Source organism: Micropterus dolomieu, linkage group LG17 (genome assembly GCF_021292245.1).
Source record: "Micropterus dolomieu isolate WLL.071019.BEF.003 ecotype Adirondacks linkage group LG17, ASM2129224v1, whole genome shotgun sequence".
Lineage (NCBI taxonomy): Eukaryota > Metazoa > Chordata > Actinopteri > Centrarchiformes > Centrarchidae > Micropterus > Micropterus dolomieu.
Window position 1 is genome coordinate 25,042,147 of NC_060166.1, and position 20,546 is coordinate 25,062,692.

At 38.8% G+C, this 20,546-nt stretch overlaps 1 protein-coding gene and 1 long non-coding RNA gene across 6 annotated transcripts; one reads left to right on the forward strand and one right to left on the reverse strand.

Moving 5' to 3' along the window:
• Positions 1-194: 194 nt before the first annotated feature.
• LOC123985604 lies at positions 195-10,090 on the reverse strand. Its single transcript, XR_006828715.1, has 3 exons — positions 9,949-10,090; positions 9,645-9,810; positions 195-363 (listed from the first exon to the last, which is right to left on the reverse strand). It is a non-coding gene; the product is annotated as an uncharacterized LOC123985604 (long non-coding RNA).
• LOC123985595 (rab5 GDP/GTP exchange factor-like) lies at positions 8,868-20,487 on the forward strand. Of its 5 annotated transcripts, none has more exons than XM_046073239.1 (11): positions 8,868-9,010; positions 9,689-9,876; positions 10,021-10,190; positions 12,934-13,115; positions 14,277-14,358; positions 14,477-14,609; positions 14,724-14,815; positions 16,493-16,749; positions 17,518-17,790; positions 19,328-19,399; positions 19,745-20,487. In XM_046073239.1, exons 2-11 carry the CDS (start codon positions 9,704-9,706, stop codon positions 19,832-19,834), a joined length of 1,524 nt encoding a protein of 507 aa, XP_045929195.1. In that variant the 5' UTR covers positions 8,868-9,010; positions 9,689-9,703; the 3' UTR covers positions 19,835-20,487. The 5 variants fall into 5 exon arrangements, with proteins under 5 accessions (XP_045929195.1, XP_045929200.1, XP_045929196.1 ...); XM_046073244.1 differs by having other exon boundaries at positions 8,869-9,010; positions 12,937-13,115; XM_046073240.1 differs by having other exon boundaries at positions 8,870-8,974; positions 9,686-9,876.
• The last annotated feature ends 59 nt before the right edge of the window (positions 20,488-20,546 follow it).

Sequence of the window (20,546 nt, forward strand, 5' to 3'; positions counted from 1 at the left end):
GCACCATTTCTACACAATAAAATTAGGTTAAAACAGTCTCCCTAAGTGCAATTTAACTTGTTAACGTTAGCGCCTCACCTGGTTAAAGAGGTTGACCAGAGGACAGACCCAAGGTGGAGTAAAGTGTAGGGTCTCTGCTTTGAAGGTGATCGATCAGCTTCCCGCTGGCTACATTTCCTTTCTTTACCACTGTGTCAATGAGACACCGTGCCTTGTCTGCTCTGCTGCTATTCTCCTCAAGTATTGAGTCTTTCTCCCCATCGTTCAAGATCTTATCCTCTAAAATGTCATCCAGCAGCTGATTGATGAGTTCTTTGGACGAATTTTCCACAAACTTACTCCTCACCCTGGCAAGCTCCTTATCTATAAGAGGGCATATGAAGCAATAAACAATACATAACATTTAATAAGACATTCATGCATTTCTGAAAAAAATCTACTTTTTACAAGATAAAGAGTTTGTTTCACACAATCCAGTGGGTTTCTAAATGGTTTACTTAGGTCAAGAAGTAGGATTTTTTTAAACATATAAAAAAGGTACACGTAATCTTTTATGTACATCTGTAAAATTCAAAATCATGTCCATGGAAATCAGAAAATCATTTTTTAATCAATTTGTGACACACATTTGTAGCACTTTAGAGGGGTGTTGATCATTTTGGAGGCTGCTGTTTGAGGTGCTGCTGAAATGTATTGCGTTATGCTGAGAGGTGTTTCTGTTATTCAGCCTACCCCCTGGGAGTATTTATTGACTGTTGTGTTAGACTGCATGAGTTTAGCTGGGTGTACCTAATAAACTGGCGAGTGTGCAATAAGGTTAACACACGTTTAAGTAATGCATACAAATGAATTTGAATGAAGTAAGTGTGAGTTAACAATTATTAACTGATGATCCTTTAAGAGATTTGGTAATCTCTAAGTTGTGAGCAACAGGAACTCATAACACATCCTGTATTCATTTATTTTAAGTGTCTTGGAAAACGTTTTAATGTGCATCAAGGTAACTTAAACACTGTTTTGCTGCCTTTATTGGCCAGGCCTCCCTTGAAAAAGAGATTAGGCCTATATCTCAATGGGTTTTCTCCTGATTAAATAAAATTCAAAAAAATAAAATCATAATTGTGCAATAAGCATTTGTTTAGGCTATTTTCAAATGTTTCTGTAAGTTTTGAGAGTTAAGTTTAACTGCAACAGTAAAATGTGAGTTTATGAAGGAAGCCTACACAGCTACGCCCATGGTTTCAAGCTGAAAATGTAAATATGAGTTTCTAATAACTGTACATCACAGTATGAAATATTCGCCCACCAGTGATGTCTGTTCTTAACTGTATGTAGCTTATCCTTGATGTATAGGCTACTTCAGTAAAATCCTATATGGGCTGTCATACGCACTTCGGGCATTTCAGCTCCATAAACTCATGTTCATAGGTTTGCCACCTTTTTCTGTAGGCTACACATTAAATGGCGGACACTGAGACGCATATGAATATAATGTATAAATGTGACCGTTACTGTACGCATTTTGTAAAAGGTTACTAAACAGCAGAAAACAGGACGGGCATGAGCGGCAGCAAAGTGAAACTGATACGTGGCACACAATAAAACGCATTTCAAGACTTTTCTTTAACAGACTTTGTAAAACAAAGGAAGAGTAGCCTAAGTAATCATGTCAAAGCCCTTCCTCCTCACCGTCTAACACAGACCACCGCAATAAATGCAGCTTTTGCCGATTTAAGTTCGCTGGCTGATCGCCTGCATATTGCCGTGTATTTACACCGTGAACTCTTACCTGCCATTTCTCAAACCTCGTATCACAGAATTGTCTAAACAGAAGTCTACAAGTAACTGCCCAGCTTCCAGCAACCTATAGAGAGGGCTGCGTTAATTCGCACTGGTAACACATGAGAACGATGTTTCCTGGTTTGCGCCAAGTAACCAATGCTATAGGCTATAAATTAGGCTACTATGGAGCACGTCAGATTTGTATCACTGCAGGCTGAGAAAGTGTTTCTTAAAAAGTGAACCATTGCTACACATGGTGCAGAGTAGCTACTGGGCTATAGCCTACACACTAAGAAAATGGTGCTAAATAGCACTAATAGTGGTTCATTGGCTTTTAATCATAGGGAGCCAGTTTCGGTGCTATGTAGCACCTATCTTTAAATCTTTATCTTTGTCAAATGGTACTATGTAGAACCATTAGGTGCCATATGGCACTACTTTGCTCCAACAAAAATGGTGCTAAACAGTACCCAACAATGGTTCTTTGGCTCGTAATCATAGCGGAACCTCTTTTGGCGCTATACAGCACCTATATTTAAAACAGCTTTATAGCACATTTGTCAAATGGGGCTATTTAGAACCATTAGATGCTATAAATAGTTTTTACATGGTTTAATTTTTTTTTTAAAAACACCATATTTTTCTCATACTGCACATTGCTGCAGTTCCTTTTTTCACCCTGTGTTGTACGCTCCGCTCTTGAGCTACAGAGTGATGCATCTTACTTGTACAAAATCTTTGTTGGGAGTTGTACATGCGCAGTTCCCAGTTAAGGACTACTAGCCAATCAGAAGCAGAGAAGGGCGGGTTGTAAGAAACAAGGTAGTGTGATCCAAATCACAGCCGCTTCAGACTGAGACCGTAACCTAGCAGATGGTAAAAGTTACTCTCAAGTCCACAACATCATTGTTCCACATCTTTCCATCAGGACTAAACGTTGAACTGTTGCCGGTGTTCTGACGATCTATGCTGCCTTGCTGAAAAATGCTACCATAGCGCAAATCGATAGACTCGACTCTACTCGGCCCTGCTCCGTTTTCCATTGCAGACAGTACCCAGAGATGGTACGTAGCTTGTCGTCATAGCAACACCACACACAACTGCCGCGACGTAATGTTCAATGTGACACACACACCAGCGATCCACACAGCTTTTTCTTTTTTAAGTTAAAACGTTTCAACATTACTCAGAGTGTAAAGACAGATAAGCGGTATGAAAACCTTCCAGCTGTGTTTCGCTCTGGCGTTGTTGCTGCAGCGGTCTGTGTGACGGCGGGAGTGAATATATCTATAGTCTTTTAACATTAAATTTGTAAATTCGTGAAATTACTGGAACTGACTAATACAGCTGAAGTCCTGCAGTAGTTCATTGTCAACAGCACAATAACATGTTATGTTTGTAAGTCCTTAAGGATTTCAAAAATAGAAACTGGAAGAGGCCCAGTTCAGTGGAAAAGTCATCATTCTGGCCAACTGGCCATCCAGAAAGAGAGAATATTGAGTCCTACAGTCCACTCACAGATTAAGTTGTACACTCTTTTTACTGTGACAGGAAGTCCGACTGCATCCTTAATTTCAATACAACACACTCCAAAAAGGTCAGTGTCTTCTTCAGTCCTTTTTAGGATGCTGGATTCCAAACAAAATATAAGCACAGGAGGAGGCCCAGTGCCATTGAGATGTCCTCGCTCTCTTCTGTGATAAACTGGCTATCCAATGTGAGCCAAATGTGGTCACACTGCATAGGATGACCTTCCCTGAAGCCTTAACACACCATCTTAGGTATTGAGATGCCATGAGTGCTGGTCTAAGCATGGCCCTGGGGAAGAGGACAATAGCATTAACATCTTATCTCACATTTATTAGTCATGATGTGTTCTTCACCAAATTTAATACCATTTCATATTTTTAATTGAGAGTTTTAGTATGTTATTACACAGTGGATATTTTACAAGCATTGACCAGGTAAAGCAACACTGAACACACCTGGTTTAGTATAAAAATATATATCCATCCATCCATTAACTATACCCGCTTATGTTGTACAAGGCAGTGTAAAATGCCGTAGGCTTAAGCTATGCAATGTTCACTGTTATGAATTGGCACTACATAAATAAATTTTATTTAATTTATTACAATGGTAATTTCAATGTGTGCAATTATGTCCTGTATGTGACATTAAAGGCCACACTGGAAATTAGTAGGCTACTGAATTTTTGAGTGTAATGCTTAATGGTAAGGCAGAGGCTTGCTTTTAAAAAAAAAAAATGTCATGTAAATTATTAAAAACTTTACTTACAGAATGTTTCATTTAGGCCTACAAAACATAAAGATAACCAATGCTTTTCTGAGGTCAAAGAGTCTCCTGGGGGGGCCCTGGAATATTTCCTTAGACATGTTGGGGGAGTTTGAAGCAAAAAAGGTTGAGTACCACTGCTTTAATATGTTATCATCAGGAAATATACATTCTTTAAGTGTTGTTGTTTCTTCAAAAGACTAAAAAGAGAGTTTATAAAACCTCTTAAGAACCATACTGGGCTGAGCTGGTTCTTTACATGGTAGCGGTGCTATATAGCACCTCAACCACCCCAAAGAACCGCTGACGAACCAAAATTTTTTGTGTATATCTTTGTATAGGCCGGTCTTTAAATATATTTAAAATAGACTAAAATGAACCCAACATTGTTTTCTACATTAACTGTTAAACCGGGGGACTGTGGAAAATCCATGATGACCATAAAAGGCACTCTTGGGTCTGCAAGTGACAACTTTTATGCAGCACAATTCACTGAATAACAGAATCTACAATGTTTCATAGTGATACCAAAACAAAAATTATAATCTAATAAACACACATTTGTTTTTTCCCTATAATGCTTTAATGAAACCAGATTACCGATTTATTTTATTGCAAATGGAGACAGCAAATGTTATAAAACAAAAGATCATTTGCAAAACAATTCCAGTTGAATTCAAAATTTAGTGGGCTAGAGCGTTCTGGAAGTAGTTGTAGCCTTATGGCAAGTCACTTCATTTGATCATTATAAATATCTCTTAAGTTCTTTGGATACCTTATCCACAAACATACCTCTCACCCACGCAAGATCCTTATAGAGCAAATATAAACTGTGGAAATTACACCTCTCAAATGTAGGTTACTCAAGAGATAGTATAGATACAAGGCTGTTTATTTGTCATTATAGGCTACAACACAAGGTTAGGCTATATAACTAAACAAAAGTGCGTAGTCCCTTCATGCTACACACACAGAACTTAAATTAAATGTGTATGAAAATATTGTTATTTATAGCCTACACACAGTCCCCTCCAAAAGTATTGGAAGGGTAAGGCAAATTCCTTTGTTTTTGTTGTTCACTGAAGACATTCAAAAGATGAGTATGAGACAAGAGTTCAGAATTTCAGCTTTCATTCCCTGGTATTCATATCTAGATGTGTTAAACAACTCAGGACATACCACCCTTTGTTTGAACCCATTTTTCAAGTGAGCAAAACTATTGGAACATGTGACTGACAGATGTTTCTTGTTGCCTTTTAGGTTGATTGTCCAAACATTAAATTACTCTGCATGACTAAGTTTTCATCCTTGGTTCAAATATATAAAGACTGCATTTCCTGTTAAAGAGGATAAACCAACATGAAGACCAGAGAGCTGTCTATGGGAGAAAAGCAAGCCATTGTCAAGCTGAGAAAAGAAGGAAAACCGACCAGAGCCATTGGACAAACATTGGGCATAGCAAGCACAACAATTTGGAATATCCTGAAAAATAAAGAAACTACTGGTGTACTGAGCAACAGACATCGACCAGGTCGGCTAAGGGAAACAACAGTAGTTGATGAGAGCTGTAAAGAAAACCCCCAAAACATCAGTAAGTGACATCACCAACGACCTCCACAGTGCAGGAGTGAAGGTATCACAATCCACTGTTCGAAGATGACTCAGAGAGCAGAAATATATAGAGGCCACACCACAAGATGCAAACCACTCGTCAGCAGGAAGAATCAGAAGTCCAGATTGAAATTTGCAAAGAAGTACAGAGGTGAGCCGCAAAAGTTCTGGAACACAATCTTATGGACTGAGACCAAGATTAATCTCTACCAAAGTGATGGAAAGGCCAAATTGTGGAGAAAGAAAGGAACTGCTTATGATCCGAAGCATACAAGCTCATCTGTGAAGTATGGTAGAGGTAATGTCATGGCTTGGGCCTGCATGGCTGCTTCTGGAACAGGCTCATTAATATTTATTGATGATGTAACTGATGATGGTAGCAGCAGAATGAATTCAGAAGTGTACAGAAACATTTTGTCTGCCAATTTATGGAGAAATGCATTGAAACTAATTGGGAGGAAGTTTATCATGCAGCAGGACAATGACCCAAAGCACACTGCCAACAAAACAAAGGACTTCATCAGGGTAAAAAAGTGGAAGGGTTTACACTGGCCAAGTCAATCAGCTGACCTTAACCCAATAGAGCATGCATTTCAACTCCTTAAGAGGAGACTGAAGGGAGAAACACCCCGAAACAAACAACTGAAAGAAGCTGCAGTAAAAGCCTGGAATAGCATCACAAATGAAGAATGGAACAGTTTGGTGATGTCGATGGGTCGCAGTTGAGGCAGTCATTGCAAGCAAGGGTTATGGCACCAAATATTAAATGTTATTTACTTTAAGATTATTTGTTCCAAATGATGATATGTCCTAAGTTGTTTAACACATCTAGATGTGAATACCAGGAAATGAGAGCTGAAATTCTGAACTCGTCTCATTCTCATCTTTTGATCTTAAACCCACATGTCTTCAGTGAACAAAACAAAAAAAAAAAGGAATTTGCCTTACCGTTCCAATACTTCTGGAGGGGACGGTATAGGCCTAGACTTAAACATGAGCATATATTCACAGTGTATTTTTTTTATTTGCGTCTGGGGAGAATGTAAAGCAGCAATATGCTTCATCTTTACATTAATACGTTTAACATTTGGGAAACAGTGTCCCTCTTGACTGTGTTTGAGCACCCAGCATTATGATCTTTTACATCATCGATGTAAAAGACAGAGTCTCTGTAAAGATTTGGGCATGACAGATTTTCTGATTTCCCGTTGCTTTACCAACACGAGTCTCATTTTGTCCAGACCAGACCTTTAGGAGCAGTCCATGCTGGGCCAACATGGCTCCTATGCCGGCTTTCTTTCCTCTCTTCTGAGATCACAGCACCTGCCGTGGTGTCTGGTCCGGGTTGATCTGGCTATTGAATCGTGGTCCGCTGCTCTTTAATCCAAAAAGATGAACATAGCCTATGCTTCTCCTAACTAACTAACTTCTCTTGACAAATTATCAACAAACTCACTCTGGTAATCTCCTTATACTGTATACAGGAATCATCATGAAGCCAGATAAATAAATAAAAGAGAGGCCTACACACATTTTAGACTTCTTGACGGGTGTTTAAAGGTTCAATACAAAGTCATATTTAGCCTACATGAGGTGTCTGAAGATGTTAGCCTACATAGAACATAAAATTAATATGGTCAGATGGTTGGTTACACTGTGTCACAGTTGTTGAATTTTTGTTCTTCCTGTCCCATCCCAGTCCAGGATTCAGGAAAAAAATGTCAGCCTACAGGCTAATTAACAGTGTCGAGGAAACAGACTATTCAGTTTAAAATGACCATCCTCCAAACAGACAAATGTCAGCAAACAAAGGGTGTTCACACAATACATGAACCTCAAATGACATTGCAACAGTGGTCTTAATAATGTAGGTAAATTGTCTGCTTTGTATTTTTTCGGTATAGGATTCACTTTGACTCGCTTGTTGAATTTATGAATTCATCACTTGTCCCATTTATGAACAAAGAAAAGTGATTTACTCTTTAACTGATTTTTTTCATGCAACCAAAAGAAGTTTTTGTTTTAGATTAGGTGGCAAACTATCAACACAGATTCGAGATTAAATGTCTTAACTGATATATTTATTAATTATAAAAACAATAGGCTATTAGACACACTTCCTTTGTAGAAACCTACACTCACTGCATTGGGGGAAAGTAACAAAGCATCCTACTTATGTATACTTGTAGGCCTACTTGAGTATTTCCATTTTATACTACTTTAAAACGTAGTTTTTACTAGGTTACATGTCATAGTTTCCATTCAGGTCAAGATTCTACATACAAAACAAATGATCATCTAAAAAATATGATGCATTGTTGTAGATTAAACTACCCAACGGTAGGCTATATAAAAAGTAAAAATATTATGCATCAGTGATTGTATGCAGGACTTCTACTTTATTTATTTTCACAATATCACTGCTTTGTAAAGGATACAAATATCTGCATTTATTTAACAGCTGATAGTTACACTGCACATTAAGAATTTAAGATGGACTACATAAAAATAAAAATGGTGCAGATACAGCAAATATTAAAGCAGATGTGTTACATTGTTTACATTTTTATTACCAGTTTTAGTAAAACATCTGATATTATTATTATTATAAGCTTTTTCTTCTTCCATAAACAGTGAGAACCAAATATAAGAGAAAGTCAGAAATGGAAAGTAACTAAGTACATTTACCAAAGTACAATATTTTGGTACTTGTAGCCTACATTACTTGAGTATTTCCTTTTAATGCTACTTTACACTTCAACTCCACTAGGGAAATACTTCCTACTTTTAAGTTCACAAAATGTATTTGACAGCTTTAGTTAATGGTTACTTTTCAGATTTTGCATGAAAAAAATACAATGCCATGTCTAGTTGGGACCCTATATGCCTTCATGTCTTTTTTTTTAAAAAAAGTGTTATTCTGCTACACACATATCTTAAAACTTTGATGACCACAAAATGATAAACTTGATATATTCAAAAACATACTATAATGTGTTATATTTTTCTTTACAATGCATTACAGTCTCAATAGGTTATGTTTACCAAAATTTGGGATCTAAGACCAAAACAGTGATTTCAGTTCTTGACAATATGATGAATAATATGGCTATTGCAGTGTGGTAACGCTGGGCGGCGATAACCACTTTGTTAACCTATTTTTCCACCTTCAGACAGAAATCAGAGAAGAAGAAACAACTCAGACAAAATGGCGGTGGGACAAAGCTAAGTGCTGTGCTAATGTAAACATTCACCAACTGTAGACTGCAGCTGGAGCGACGACAAGGTTACCCGATAGCTTTTTGACATCGCGAATGAGAGTGTATGTTGACACACAACTCGCGTAGCCAGCATTGAGCATGTTCATTAACGCAACGTCACTTTAGCTAGTTAAGTGTTTACCGTAGCTAGCTTTGTAATTAGCCTGGGTAAACATTGGTAGCTAGCTGTAGATTAGCTTGTTGATTTCGCGTTTTTGAGCATAAAACAAATTTTGCAGCGCGAACATACTTCTATAACGTTACGACAATAAAATACTATTCCACAACGAGGAAGTTATTGTTACTACGGGACACCGCTGTTTTGAGGGGATATTATGTGTTAAAATAACTTACTTGCTCTGTCAGTTCAGTACAATGAGAGTCAGCTGCTGGCTATTAGCTAAAGTTAATGCTAACAAATACACTGGTCGAAGCCAGATACATTCACTTACACCAGATCTATTGCCCCCCCCCTCCCCCAAAAAATAAAAAATCTTATTTTGGACTGTGCTAACTTACAAGAAAGAACTGTAGCGTTATGCCAAATTAGCTGGACGTGTGATGATATGGACTTGAGCTCAGCTACGAATCAAAGCCGTAGAAAGTTTTTAGCAATCTTGAATGGATTACTGAGAATGGGGACTGTCTTTTATTTGCACACGACAATGCACCGTTTTGGTTGCAGGTCGTACTCACTGCTTTCGTTGTTTAAGTTTCCTGTCTTGTGGTCTCCCCAGCAGTCTCTTTGGTGAAGGATGATGAGCCAGCGGCGTGGGATCCATCTGGACCAATCAGAACTGCTTTGCAAGAAAGGATGTGGTTTTTATGGCAACACTGGTTGGCAGGGCCTGTGCTCAAAGTGCTGGCGAGAGGAAAATCAGCGAGAAAAGCAAAAACAGATTCAAGAAGACTGGGCACTTGCTGAGAGGTTTGTCTGTTTCTCTGTGCCATGTGTACATGTATTCCTAAAAGTCAAATACTGTATCTTTTGTTCTATTACCTCTTTATATCTTTGTCTTGCTCCTGTGTCCGTCTGTCTTTCTGGCAACTACTACTTTCTTTTCCCTCCCAGGCTGCAGAGAGAGGAAGAGGAAGCTTATGCAAGCAGACATCAGAAGGCCCAGTCACAACCTATCACACCCTTCAGCAAGTTCGAGGAAAGAAAAACCAAGGAAAAGTACAGCAAAGTCAACACAGTCACAAAGTTTTTTACTCCTTCCTCAAAAACACCACCCAAAAAAGGTATATACTATTGCATATGTCCAACTATATAAGATGCTAGTTATTGTTTATCAGATCTTTAAAAAAGTTTTAAAGTATGTTGTTTTTTATTATTATTGTGTCTTGCATAAATACTATGCCCAACCAAACAGGAACCAGAGTAGCAACATAAATCTCATGATGAATAATGTTAAAGAAATAAACCATATTGATGTTTTTTCCAAGCTTTAGAAACAAAAACAGCCAACTTATAAGCATTAAAATTAAGTTTTTGAAAGATGTTTTTAAATCTGCCAACTTTAAGAGCCAGAGGAAGGATTCCTGTTCTCGACTGTGTCACTAAAGACCTTTTGACTTTAAGTTTAGAATTTTAAATTCCTGTCAAACATAAATTATGCTTGACTATATCTCTCTCTCAATTGTCAACTCAAAGGATCATTACACTTAAAAATGTAGTTTTCCTTTCATTCCACAGCTTTTTAAGTTATAATTTCCAATACGGTTTCAGAGCTCCTTCTTTCCTGATGAGCCTTATTTTAATTAGATTTACTAGGTTGACATTTATCCATTTCTAAGATTAACATATCACAGAACTGATTATACCATCTATCAACTCAACTCTGTGTACAAGTTGTTACATAAAGTCCAACAATGCAGAGCGACACATATTGGAGGATAGAAAGAGTTCAATATCTTCTTTTTGTTTGAGTGACATGTTTCCCTCCGTTATTTCAACTCCAGCCTTAAATATTATCATTACTGTGCATAAGATCTGACACCAGACAGTCATGGGGTTTTATTAAATAGTTCACTATAGCTTTTCCTCTTACTGACATTGATGTAAAATTATCATTATTTGGCCATTTTTTATTTGATTATGCCATTTAAAACACAGCATTTAGAATCTGTAAGGAAGTCAAGAAATAATTCACCGTGGCTGCTCAGATCTAACTCTAGGTGGATCATGGTCCAAATCCGCAATACGACTCTTTAAGTTGCCACATACACTCACCTAAAGAATTATTAGGAACACCTGTTCAATTTCTCATTAATGCAATTATCTAATCAACCAATCACATGGCAGTTGCTTCAATGCATTTAGGGGTGTGGTCCTGGTCAAGACAATCTCCTGAACTCCAAACTGAATGTCAGAATGGGAAAGAAAGGTGATTTAAGCAATTCTGAGCATGGCATGGTTGTTGGTGCCAGACGGGCCGGTCTGAGTATTTCACAATCTGCTCAGTTACTGGGATTTTCACGCACAACCATTTCTAGGGTTTACAAAGAATGATGTGAAAAGGGAAAAACATCCAGTATGCTGCAGTCCTGTGGGCGAAAATGCCTTGTTGATGCTAGAGGTCAGAGGAGAATGGGCCGACTGATTCAAGCTGATAGAAGAGCAACTTTGACTGAAATAACCACTCGTTACAACCAAGGTATGCAGCAAAGCATTTGTGAAGCCACAACACGCACAACCTTGAGGCGGCCCCACCGGTACCACTCATCTTCACTACAAATAGGAAAAAGAGGCTACAATTCGCAAGAGCTCACCAAAATGGGACAGTTGAAGACTGGAAAAATGTTGCCTGGTCTGATGAGTCGCGATTTCTGTTGAGACATTCAGATGGTAGAGTCAGAATTTGGTGTAAACAGAATGAGAACATAGATCCATCATGCTTTGTTACCACTGTGCAGGCTGGTGGTGGTGGTGTAATGGTGTGGTGGATGTTTTCTTGGCACACTTTAGGCCCCTTAGTGCCAATTGGGCATCGTTTAAATGCCACGGCCTACCTGAGCATTGTTTCTGACCATGTCCATCCCTTTATGGCCACCATGTACCCATCCTCTGATGGCTACTTCCAGCAGGATAATGCACCATGTCACAAAGCTCGAATCATTTCAGATTGGTTTCTTGAACATGACAATGAGTTCACTGTACTAAAATGGCCCCCACAGTCACCAGATCTCAACCCAATAGAGCATCTTTGGGATGTGGTGTAACGGGAGCTTCGTGCCCTGGATGTGCATCCCACAAATCTCCATCAAGTGCAAGATGCTATCCTATCAATATGGGCCAACATTTCTAAAGAATGCTTTCAGCACCTTGTTGAATCAATGCCACGTAGAATTAAGGCAGTTCTGAAGGCGAAAGGGGGTCAAACACAGTATTAGTATGGTGTTCCTAATAATCCTTTAGGTGAGTGTATATAAATACCATTCGTGTCAAAAGAATTAAAAAATTAAACAAAAATTCCCATATAAGTTCTTTTGGTGACAAAACTATACTGCAGACCTCAATTTTCCTCCACTCCACAGTAATATCGTCCACCGATTTGTCCACAACTTCAAAAAGTATTCAGAAACTTAATTTTTAACCAGAACTCCAACTCCTCACGAGCCATTTGGATCGCTTATAGAAAGTTATTTTGCTGTTCTTGAGTTGAGAGATAACTGGGTCGTTGTAGAGTGGTACTGATATTTTTATTCATTATTTGTTTTGCTTGATGTAAGCTTTTTTTGCTTTTTCTTCTGCATTATATGCGGAACTGGTTCTGGTGACCAGTTTTCCTGCAAAAATATTAAGCAAGAAGACTGAAGTTACTAAAACTGTTACTTTGGTTCAACCTCTTCCCTGGATATGTAGCTCGATAACCCTCTCACAGTATGGTTAAAAGGGGCCAGCACATAGCGGCTCATGTGGTAAGGGATGTTAGGAGATAATGGAGTGTAGTGTTTGATTAAAGTAACATTAAATCTTTTCAAGCAGATGCTGCTCCTTTTGACACGCAGTCCAGCCCGAGCCCCAGCTCCTCTACAACCCGACATTCCTCTGTGGACAGTGACCAGGCAACACGAGAGTTCATTGACTTTCTCAAGCCTCTGAAGCCTGGCAGGGAGATCTTCAAACAGTGCCGGGCCTTCACTGAGAGCATGGTCTACAAGCGGGTGAGCTGAAGTGGATTACTCATCATGTTTTTGTGTGTTTGTGGAAATTAACTTTTAGGGAAACATTTCATTCTTGCCTATAAATAGTTGTGGAAGTCCAGACAATCGGTTAACAAATTACTATGGCTTAAATTCAGTTCTGCTTATCAAATTGTCAGCGCTCATTCATCCACTTTCTCCTCGCTCATCTTCCCCTTCATGGCTAAAGTGAAAGGAGTTTCTGTAGTAGAGCGGTGACTCCTTCACTATAAAAGGTGAATCAGCTCATCTGTGTGTGTTAGATGTTAATACTGTTAGCGTTAGCTGTGTCGTTCCCTCGTTTAGTGAAGCTAAGCCAAAATATTGAGTGTTTGTGGCAGTCTGCCATGGTCAAGGAATGTAAACCGAAGAACTCTCTTCTCGCATGCTTTGTTGATGTACTGCATAACAAATGATGTGACATTAGGTCCGCGTGGCAGGTCCTGGCAGATAAGTGACACTTTGATGGACTGTAAAATGCTCACTGCAGTTTAATCAGGAGCACGACTGAAAAATGCAAAAACTTAGCAATAAGCAGAATCGAAATGCATGTGTTTTATCGACGGTTCTTGGAAATTTGGTACCAACTTGGAACTGGTTCTCGATACCCAACCCTAACCACGTGTCAACTTGTTTATCTGTTGTACTGTGTCATTACCACCTGTCCTAATTTATTACAAAACACTTCTCTGTTTCCAGCATTGTAATCCCTGAATGAAACTGTCTCGGCTGAAATGCTTAAAAAAACATGGAGCATTTGTATTTTCCATGACACTGTCAAATACCTTAAACAATTTTTTCTGCAGCAAGTGAAACCTTGAATGCTTCAAAGTGAGATGCTGACTGTCTCACATTGTTGCTGCAAATGAAAACAAGCTTCTGTTCATATATAATAGAGAAATAAAATATGCTCCTTCAGTCACTGCAAATGTTTTTTGAAATTTAGATTTTTTTTTTTAGATGTTAACTATTTATCAATTAAAGCTTTCTAGTAATTGCCACATTTAAACAGGTAACATCAGAATTAAAATCTTGCACAATGAATCACTCTGTTTTGAAAACTATTCCTGTACCATTAGCAAATTTGTATGCTGAAATTCAATTAAATCTGATCTGAATTGTTCATTTCTGCTCCTTGTTCAGGATATGGGTGCAGATGAGCTGTCAGAGTGTGTGCAGGACTTCTACCAGAACCTCTCAGAACGCCTCCAGACCCAGTTCAGAGGTACTGCTTAACTCTTACACTCAAGAAGAATCAGCTATCATCGTTGAATATCGCTAACATTATACAGTGTACAATGTCTTGGCTCTGTATATCTCTGTTATTGTGCTTGTGTCCCTAGGTTCGTCAGACCATGTAGAGAGCATTATGGATGAAGTTGAGAAGTACATGATGACTCGTCTCTACAAGGAGGTTTTCTGTCCTGAGACCACAGACGATGAGAAGAAAGACCTGGCCATTCAGAAGAGAATTAGGTTAGAAACAAAGTTATAACAATGCTTTTAATTTTGCTGCATTCCCTCTGAGCACAAGCACAGTTGCAGGTAAAATAACTACATCTGAGAGTTACTTATTGTGTTCTGTTACAGATCCTTGCATTGGGTCACGATTGAGATGCTGTGTGTTCCTGTAGATGAGGAGATCCCTGTGGTGTCTGATAGTGTAGTCAAAGCCATCACCGGTAAGTGTCACTAGGTTTATTTTAGAAAGTTCCTTTAGAGATCCAGGGTACCCGCGGGGTCTTAAAAGTATTAAAAAAGTCTTAAATTTCATATTCCAAATATAAGGCCTTAAAAGTCTTAATTTTCATTACCAAAGTATTACATTTTTTTTTAAATTAACATCATAAATGAATACTTTGTGAGACTTCATAATTTACTCTGTTTGGTGTGACTCTGATGTTATATGGCAGCACAGGTAACGTTACTGTTTACATCAGTGTTTAGCTTTACGCTTTGAACTGTGAAGTGTTCGCGGTGCAAGAGCTCTGGCATCCAGCTCTGCGCTAATCAGTCAGAAAGCCAGAGATACGAACAAGTTGGCGGATGAGGCTGAGGGTAGTGGCGCTGAGGTTAGCACGACAAGCTGATCGGTGTGCAAGCTAGTCACACTAATGGAACAGCAGAGCTGGAAGACCCGCAGAAGGTTACTGGTCACTGAATGATACAACAGCAACGGAGAGACAGATGTGTATGAGACAAGGACCGTGTCTGTGTGTCGGTGTTGCGCCGCTGTCGTAGGCTAACGTTATGTCAATGGAAACATCAAACGAACACACATTAAACTTACATCACCCAGATAAGCCGATCACGGGAATGAGGGAAAAACAAACCGGAGCCCAACTCCTTATCCCCGCTGCTTTCAAGCCAATATTATATTTCAAGCAGCCTTTAGTTGCTGTAGAAAAACAGAACAGGATGAATAATCACTGAAGCAATTGGCATATTATATTACATCACCTTATCGAGCCGAGGTGTAACTAATTGCAACAACTCATACCACAAAATTTGTTTGTATTTTTGATTTCACCCCTTAAGAGTTCTTGGTGCACAAATATTGTATTAATTTCATAGGTGTCATTTACATTGGGGATACTGGGGACATGTCTCCATCACTTTTTATTTTATTTTAAAGCATTTGTTAAATATGTTCTGAAAAATGGCTTGCAACAAGAAATGTTAAAAAAAACAAATGAAAATACTTTGAGGAAGGTTTATTTGCACAATAGGAAAACATGCAATGCAATTTAAAGATAAAAGACACAAATGTGCATTGTTGAAAAAAGTTTAAGCTAGAAAAATCTGAATCACTTTATTTAAATAAAGACAATTCTACCATAAATTGGTGCAGAAAATGTCTCCAGAATGCAGGAAATTTTCTAGTGGACCCCCAGACCCCCATTTAAATATATTTCAGCAACGAGTATTTCATCAAATAGTGTTAAAATATCTTCTTGTCTTGTTCTTGTGAACCCAATATTGTGAATTGTGCATGTGAGCCAAGTGTATCGTCACACACTTAATCTGAACCCTTATGTCCCCACCACTTTTCAACACAAAGTGACGTCCTTGATTCATTTTATCTTATCAAAGTACAAACACACCCCATGCTATATTGTGTTAAATTTGAATGCATTATAATAAAATGTTTTATTAAATTCATGTAAATAATTTTCTCAGGCTTAAAATTAATACAGATTTTCCATTAAACGGCAGTGAAGTTGGTATTAAATTTCATCCTAGGTGGTATTAAAATGGTCTTAAAAAGTCTTAAATTTAACTTTTGGGGGTACCCTGAGATCCTTTAAGATTTTTAGATAAACAATGTGTTATCTTGTGAAATCTCTGCATCACGTCAGATGTGATTGAAATGGATTCGAAGCGCGTGCCCAAGGACAAGCTGGGGTGCATCACTCGCTGCAGCAAGCACATCTTCAACGCTATCAAAGTCAGCAAGAAAGAGGCTGCGTCTGCGGATGACTTCCTCCCCACGCTCATCTACATTGTGCTAAAAGCAAACCCTCCGCGACTGCAATCTAACATCCAGTATATCACCCGCTTCAGCAACCCCAGCAGACTCATGACTGGAGAGGATGGTTACTACTTCACTAATCTGGTGAGCAAATGAGTACATGCTTGCTTGCATTTATGTGGTTTGAGTGTCAATATTTCCAGATTTTTTTTAAGGAAGTTGTGGTGCTGTTTTATTGTGTAGTGTTACACTGACTGGTGTTTCTATTATTTTGTCCATTCAACTTTATTTCAATGAAGGTCGGCGAAATAACAGTAACACCCCTCTGTAAAATTCAGTGCAGTTCAACAGTGGCACAAACTGCAACCTCCAAAATGATCATTCACTTGAATAAAGGCGAATATATAAAATACTTTAAACAGAAACTTAACATTATAACCTTCACGATACTAGAATTTATTGAAGGACTGTTGTATTAGACCATGATGCGATGTACCCACAAGACATGTTAACATTTTGTGGAACATGCCTTACAGCTTTATTGTGAGAGCCTCTTGCTTCACTGAGAATATAAGTTACTATTAAAAAAGTAACCTACAGCCCTTTGTCAGAAATTACCTTCTGGAATTCACTGAATGTCAATAAAAAAGTTTTACAGTGTCTAAAACATTTAAGGATTAGGATTAGGGTCTGCTTTATTTTCATTGTTTTGTTAGTATAAATTGGTCATGAACACCAGAAGAAAATAATTAAGGCATACCCTCCCACTCTCCTGTCATTTCCTATCTGACTCAGCTGTCCAATAAATGCCAAATAAGAAATGTTTTTAATCTAAGTGCATTGATGTTACAGAATGATGATCTCCATAGGTGAGGCTTTCTTCTAATGACTCTCTGCATCCCCTCTCCCCAGTGCTGTGCGGTGGCCTTCATTGAGAAGCTGGATGGCCAGTCTCTGAACCTAAGCTCTGAGGAGTTTGAGCTCTACATGTCGGGCCAGGCATCCCCTCACTGGCCACAGGCCACTGGGGCTTCCTCCTGCTCCTCAGGCAGCGCGGCTCTCAATCAGGTCCACAAACGGCTGGACCTTCTTACAGGGCTCGGGGAAAGGCAGGAGAGGGTCATGGAGAAGGCTCGCCAGCTGGAGAGCGACCTCATCGACTGGACGGACGAAGTGGAACAAAAGGTGCAGAGCGTTCTGGAGAGCTTTCCACCAGAAACACAAAACACTCCTGCAACAGCTAGTGGGCCAACCTCTGCAGCTTCATCAGCAATTGACGCTGATAACGTTGAGAATGAGCTCCTGCCCCCACCACTGCAACCGCAAGTGTTTGCTGGTTGATGTGAAGTGCTCTGCTCTAAATAAAATTTCCTTAGAGGCGTTATTCCACCCTCCCCCTTTTCCCTGCTGTCTGTATGCGCATAAAACAGACATCCAATATGGATCCCATTTCAGCTCCAGCCATCTCTATTCCATCCATCCATTGTCCTAGAGACCCTGGAACTACACTATACAGATTTATTAAATTAAAGGAATAGTTTAGCATTTTAGGAAGCACACTTTTTTCGCTTTCTTGCAATGTTAGATGAGAAAATTAAAACCACTCTCGTGTCATGGTGAATATGAAGCTGCAGCCGGTTAGCTTTTCTTTAGCATAAAGGTTCAAAACGGGGAAACAGCTATCCTGGGTCAGTCCACAAAAATCCACCCATCACACCTCTATAGCACAGAAATTAACACGTTATATGTTGTCTGTTTAGTTCATACAAAACATATCTAGTTCGTTCAAAGGTCACTTGTTGCTTTGTGAGCTTCAAGGGTGCTAGTGGCTTCGAGTCTGTGCTAGGCTAAGCTAAGGTAACAGTCTCCGGGCTTCAGCTTCGTAATAACGGAGAGATCCGTGAGTGGTATCGATCTTGTCATCAAACTCAGCAAGAAAGTGAATAAGCATTTCCCAAAATGTCCCAGAGAGAGTCCCAGAGGCAAAGTATACTCCATGCCTTTTGTTATGGTTGATCAGTCAAGGCTCCAACGTAGCACCTGTGGTAACACATTCTGCAGTTTCAGGATAAGCAGATTTGTACTGGCATCCTCGACCCAGCCATTTACTTGGTTTTCCCAGGATATTTGGGAAATATTCTCCCATATAACCCCCCTCACCCCACACCCCAGCCCCTGCTCCTGACTGGTGCTTCCCCCTAGTGAGATGTGCAGGGAAACCTTCCACAGAGTGGCATCCAGGAAGAATCCTGACAAGATGCCCAGCCCACCTCAACTGACTCATTTTAATGCAAAGGAGCAAACTGTCTCCACTCCAAGCTCTTCCTGAACACATCTGCTGGTCACCCACAATGGCGTCTTCAGTACCTCAGTACTTCTTGGTCCTTGTAGTTACATTTGTGCAGGATAAATGTTTGGATGTGATTTTTAAAACATGATTTTTAAAAGATATTTCTGTCATTATTCACCACTTTTCAGACAAGGTTTTTGTTATTTTGTTGTGATGTCTCCAGGTGTAAATTGAGAAGCGAAGGCTCAAAGTGACACTCAGAACCTCACTGCCCAGGTCATTTCTAATAACATAACAGGAATATTCAGCAAAATATGTGTTTGGCAGTGGAAATTGAGAAATGTGAATAATGCGAAACTTCCCCTTACTAAAATAGCCCTCCAGGCCATGCTCGTGATTTGTGCTGTATTTACTCTGTATTTCCATGTCCAGCGGAGAGATATCCGGAAAGAAAGAGATGTGCGTGGGTGCGGCGGCTGTGCATGCAGGAAAGTGCGTGTGAATGTAAGCGTTTTGCATGGACATTCTGTAAATGTCGACAAATCATAAAGTCCTCCCGTTGTGTGTATGGATATTGTAGTCTTGTTGTCATGCCAGGCGTCTTACTCCAGTCATAAGCTGGATGTACAGAAGTGATTTTATTTTTCTATAGAGTGGTGGGTATCAATTCTTTAAGATGCAATAGGAGACATTAATCCTGTAATATTTACAGTAGTAAAGAACATTGCTTGAAGACATGTTACATGAATTCTAATTCATTGAATAGTAAAATGTTCATCTATTCATTTAATTTCTCAAAAGGGTGTCATAGGCATGCCCCATAAAAATAAAGGTTTTTGTTTTTTGTAGGTTAAAAGACAAGGATGTTTCCCCGTGAACACACTCCTAATGCTGGTTGCTTTACTCGCACAGAAGAATCGACATAACATAACTGATTGAATTTACTTTAAAGCACTTTTCTTCTGTTTAAAGCTCTTAATTCAGAAATACATTAATGAAGGAAGTAATGGCTACAGTCAGTTGAAAGGATAATTGGTGACTAACAGTGTAGACGTATTTCAACTGTGTCTTTGTGTTTGGCAGTCATGTAGTGGAAGGAAATGTTTTTGGAGAGTTGTATGTTTGTTTCCCTTTGCTACGATTTCCTTATGTTGCTATATTTAAATGTGCAGTTGCTGAGAAAAGACTTAATGCAAACTTAAACAATAGCTTGAATAACTTCATATTGCACTGTATGCAGAAGCCATTTATCAGGTATTTTAAAGAAGTCTAAAACATCTTTGTAACCTTATAGGTTTGTTATTGTATCACTTGGGAGAAAGGAACTAAATACTGTCTTTTATTTAAATGTAACTTATTGTGGGCAGTATTGGTTTATTTGTATCTTTGGGTGTATGTGAAAATGCAATCGTGTGCAAGTTCCTATCCATCCTGTTGTTTCACATGACTGTCATGAATTTGCAAGCTAGGATAAAGTAAAGAGTTTGACCCACTGAGAATTTAACTATTTATATAGCTCTGTATCATAGTGGAGAAATGAAAAGGATGGTAATAAAAGTAAAAGAAATAAAAAAAAATTTCTGGAGATTGATTAACCTTTTTCCCCAGTGAATGCATATATTTTTCCGTTTTGGAAAGTTAATGAATTTAT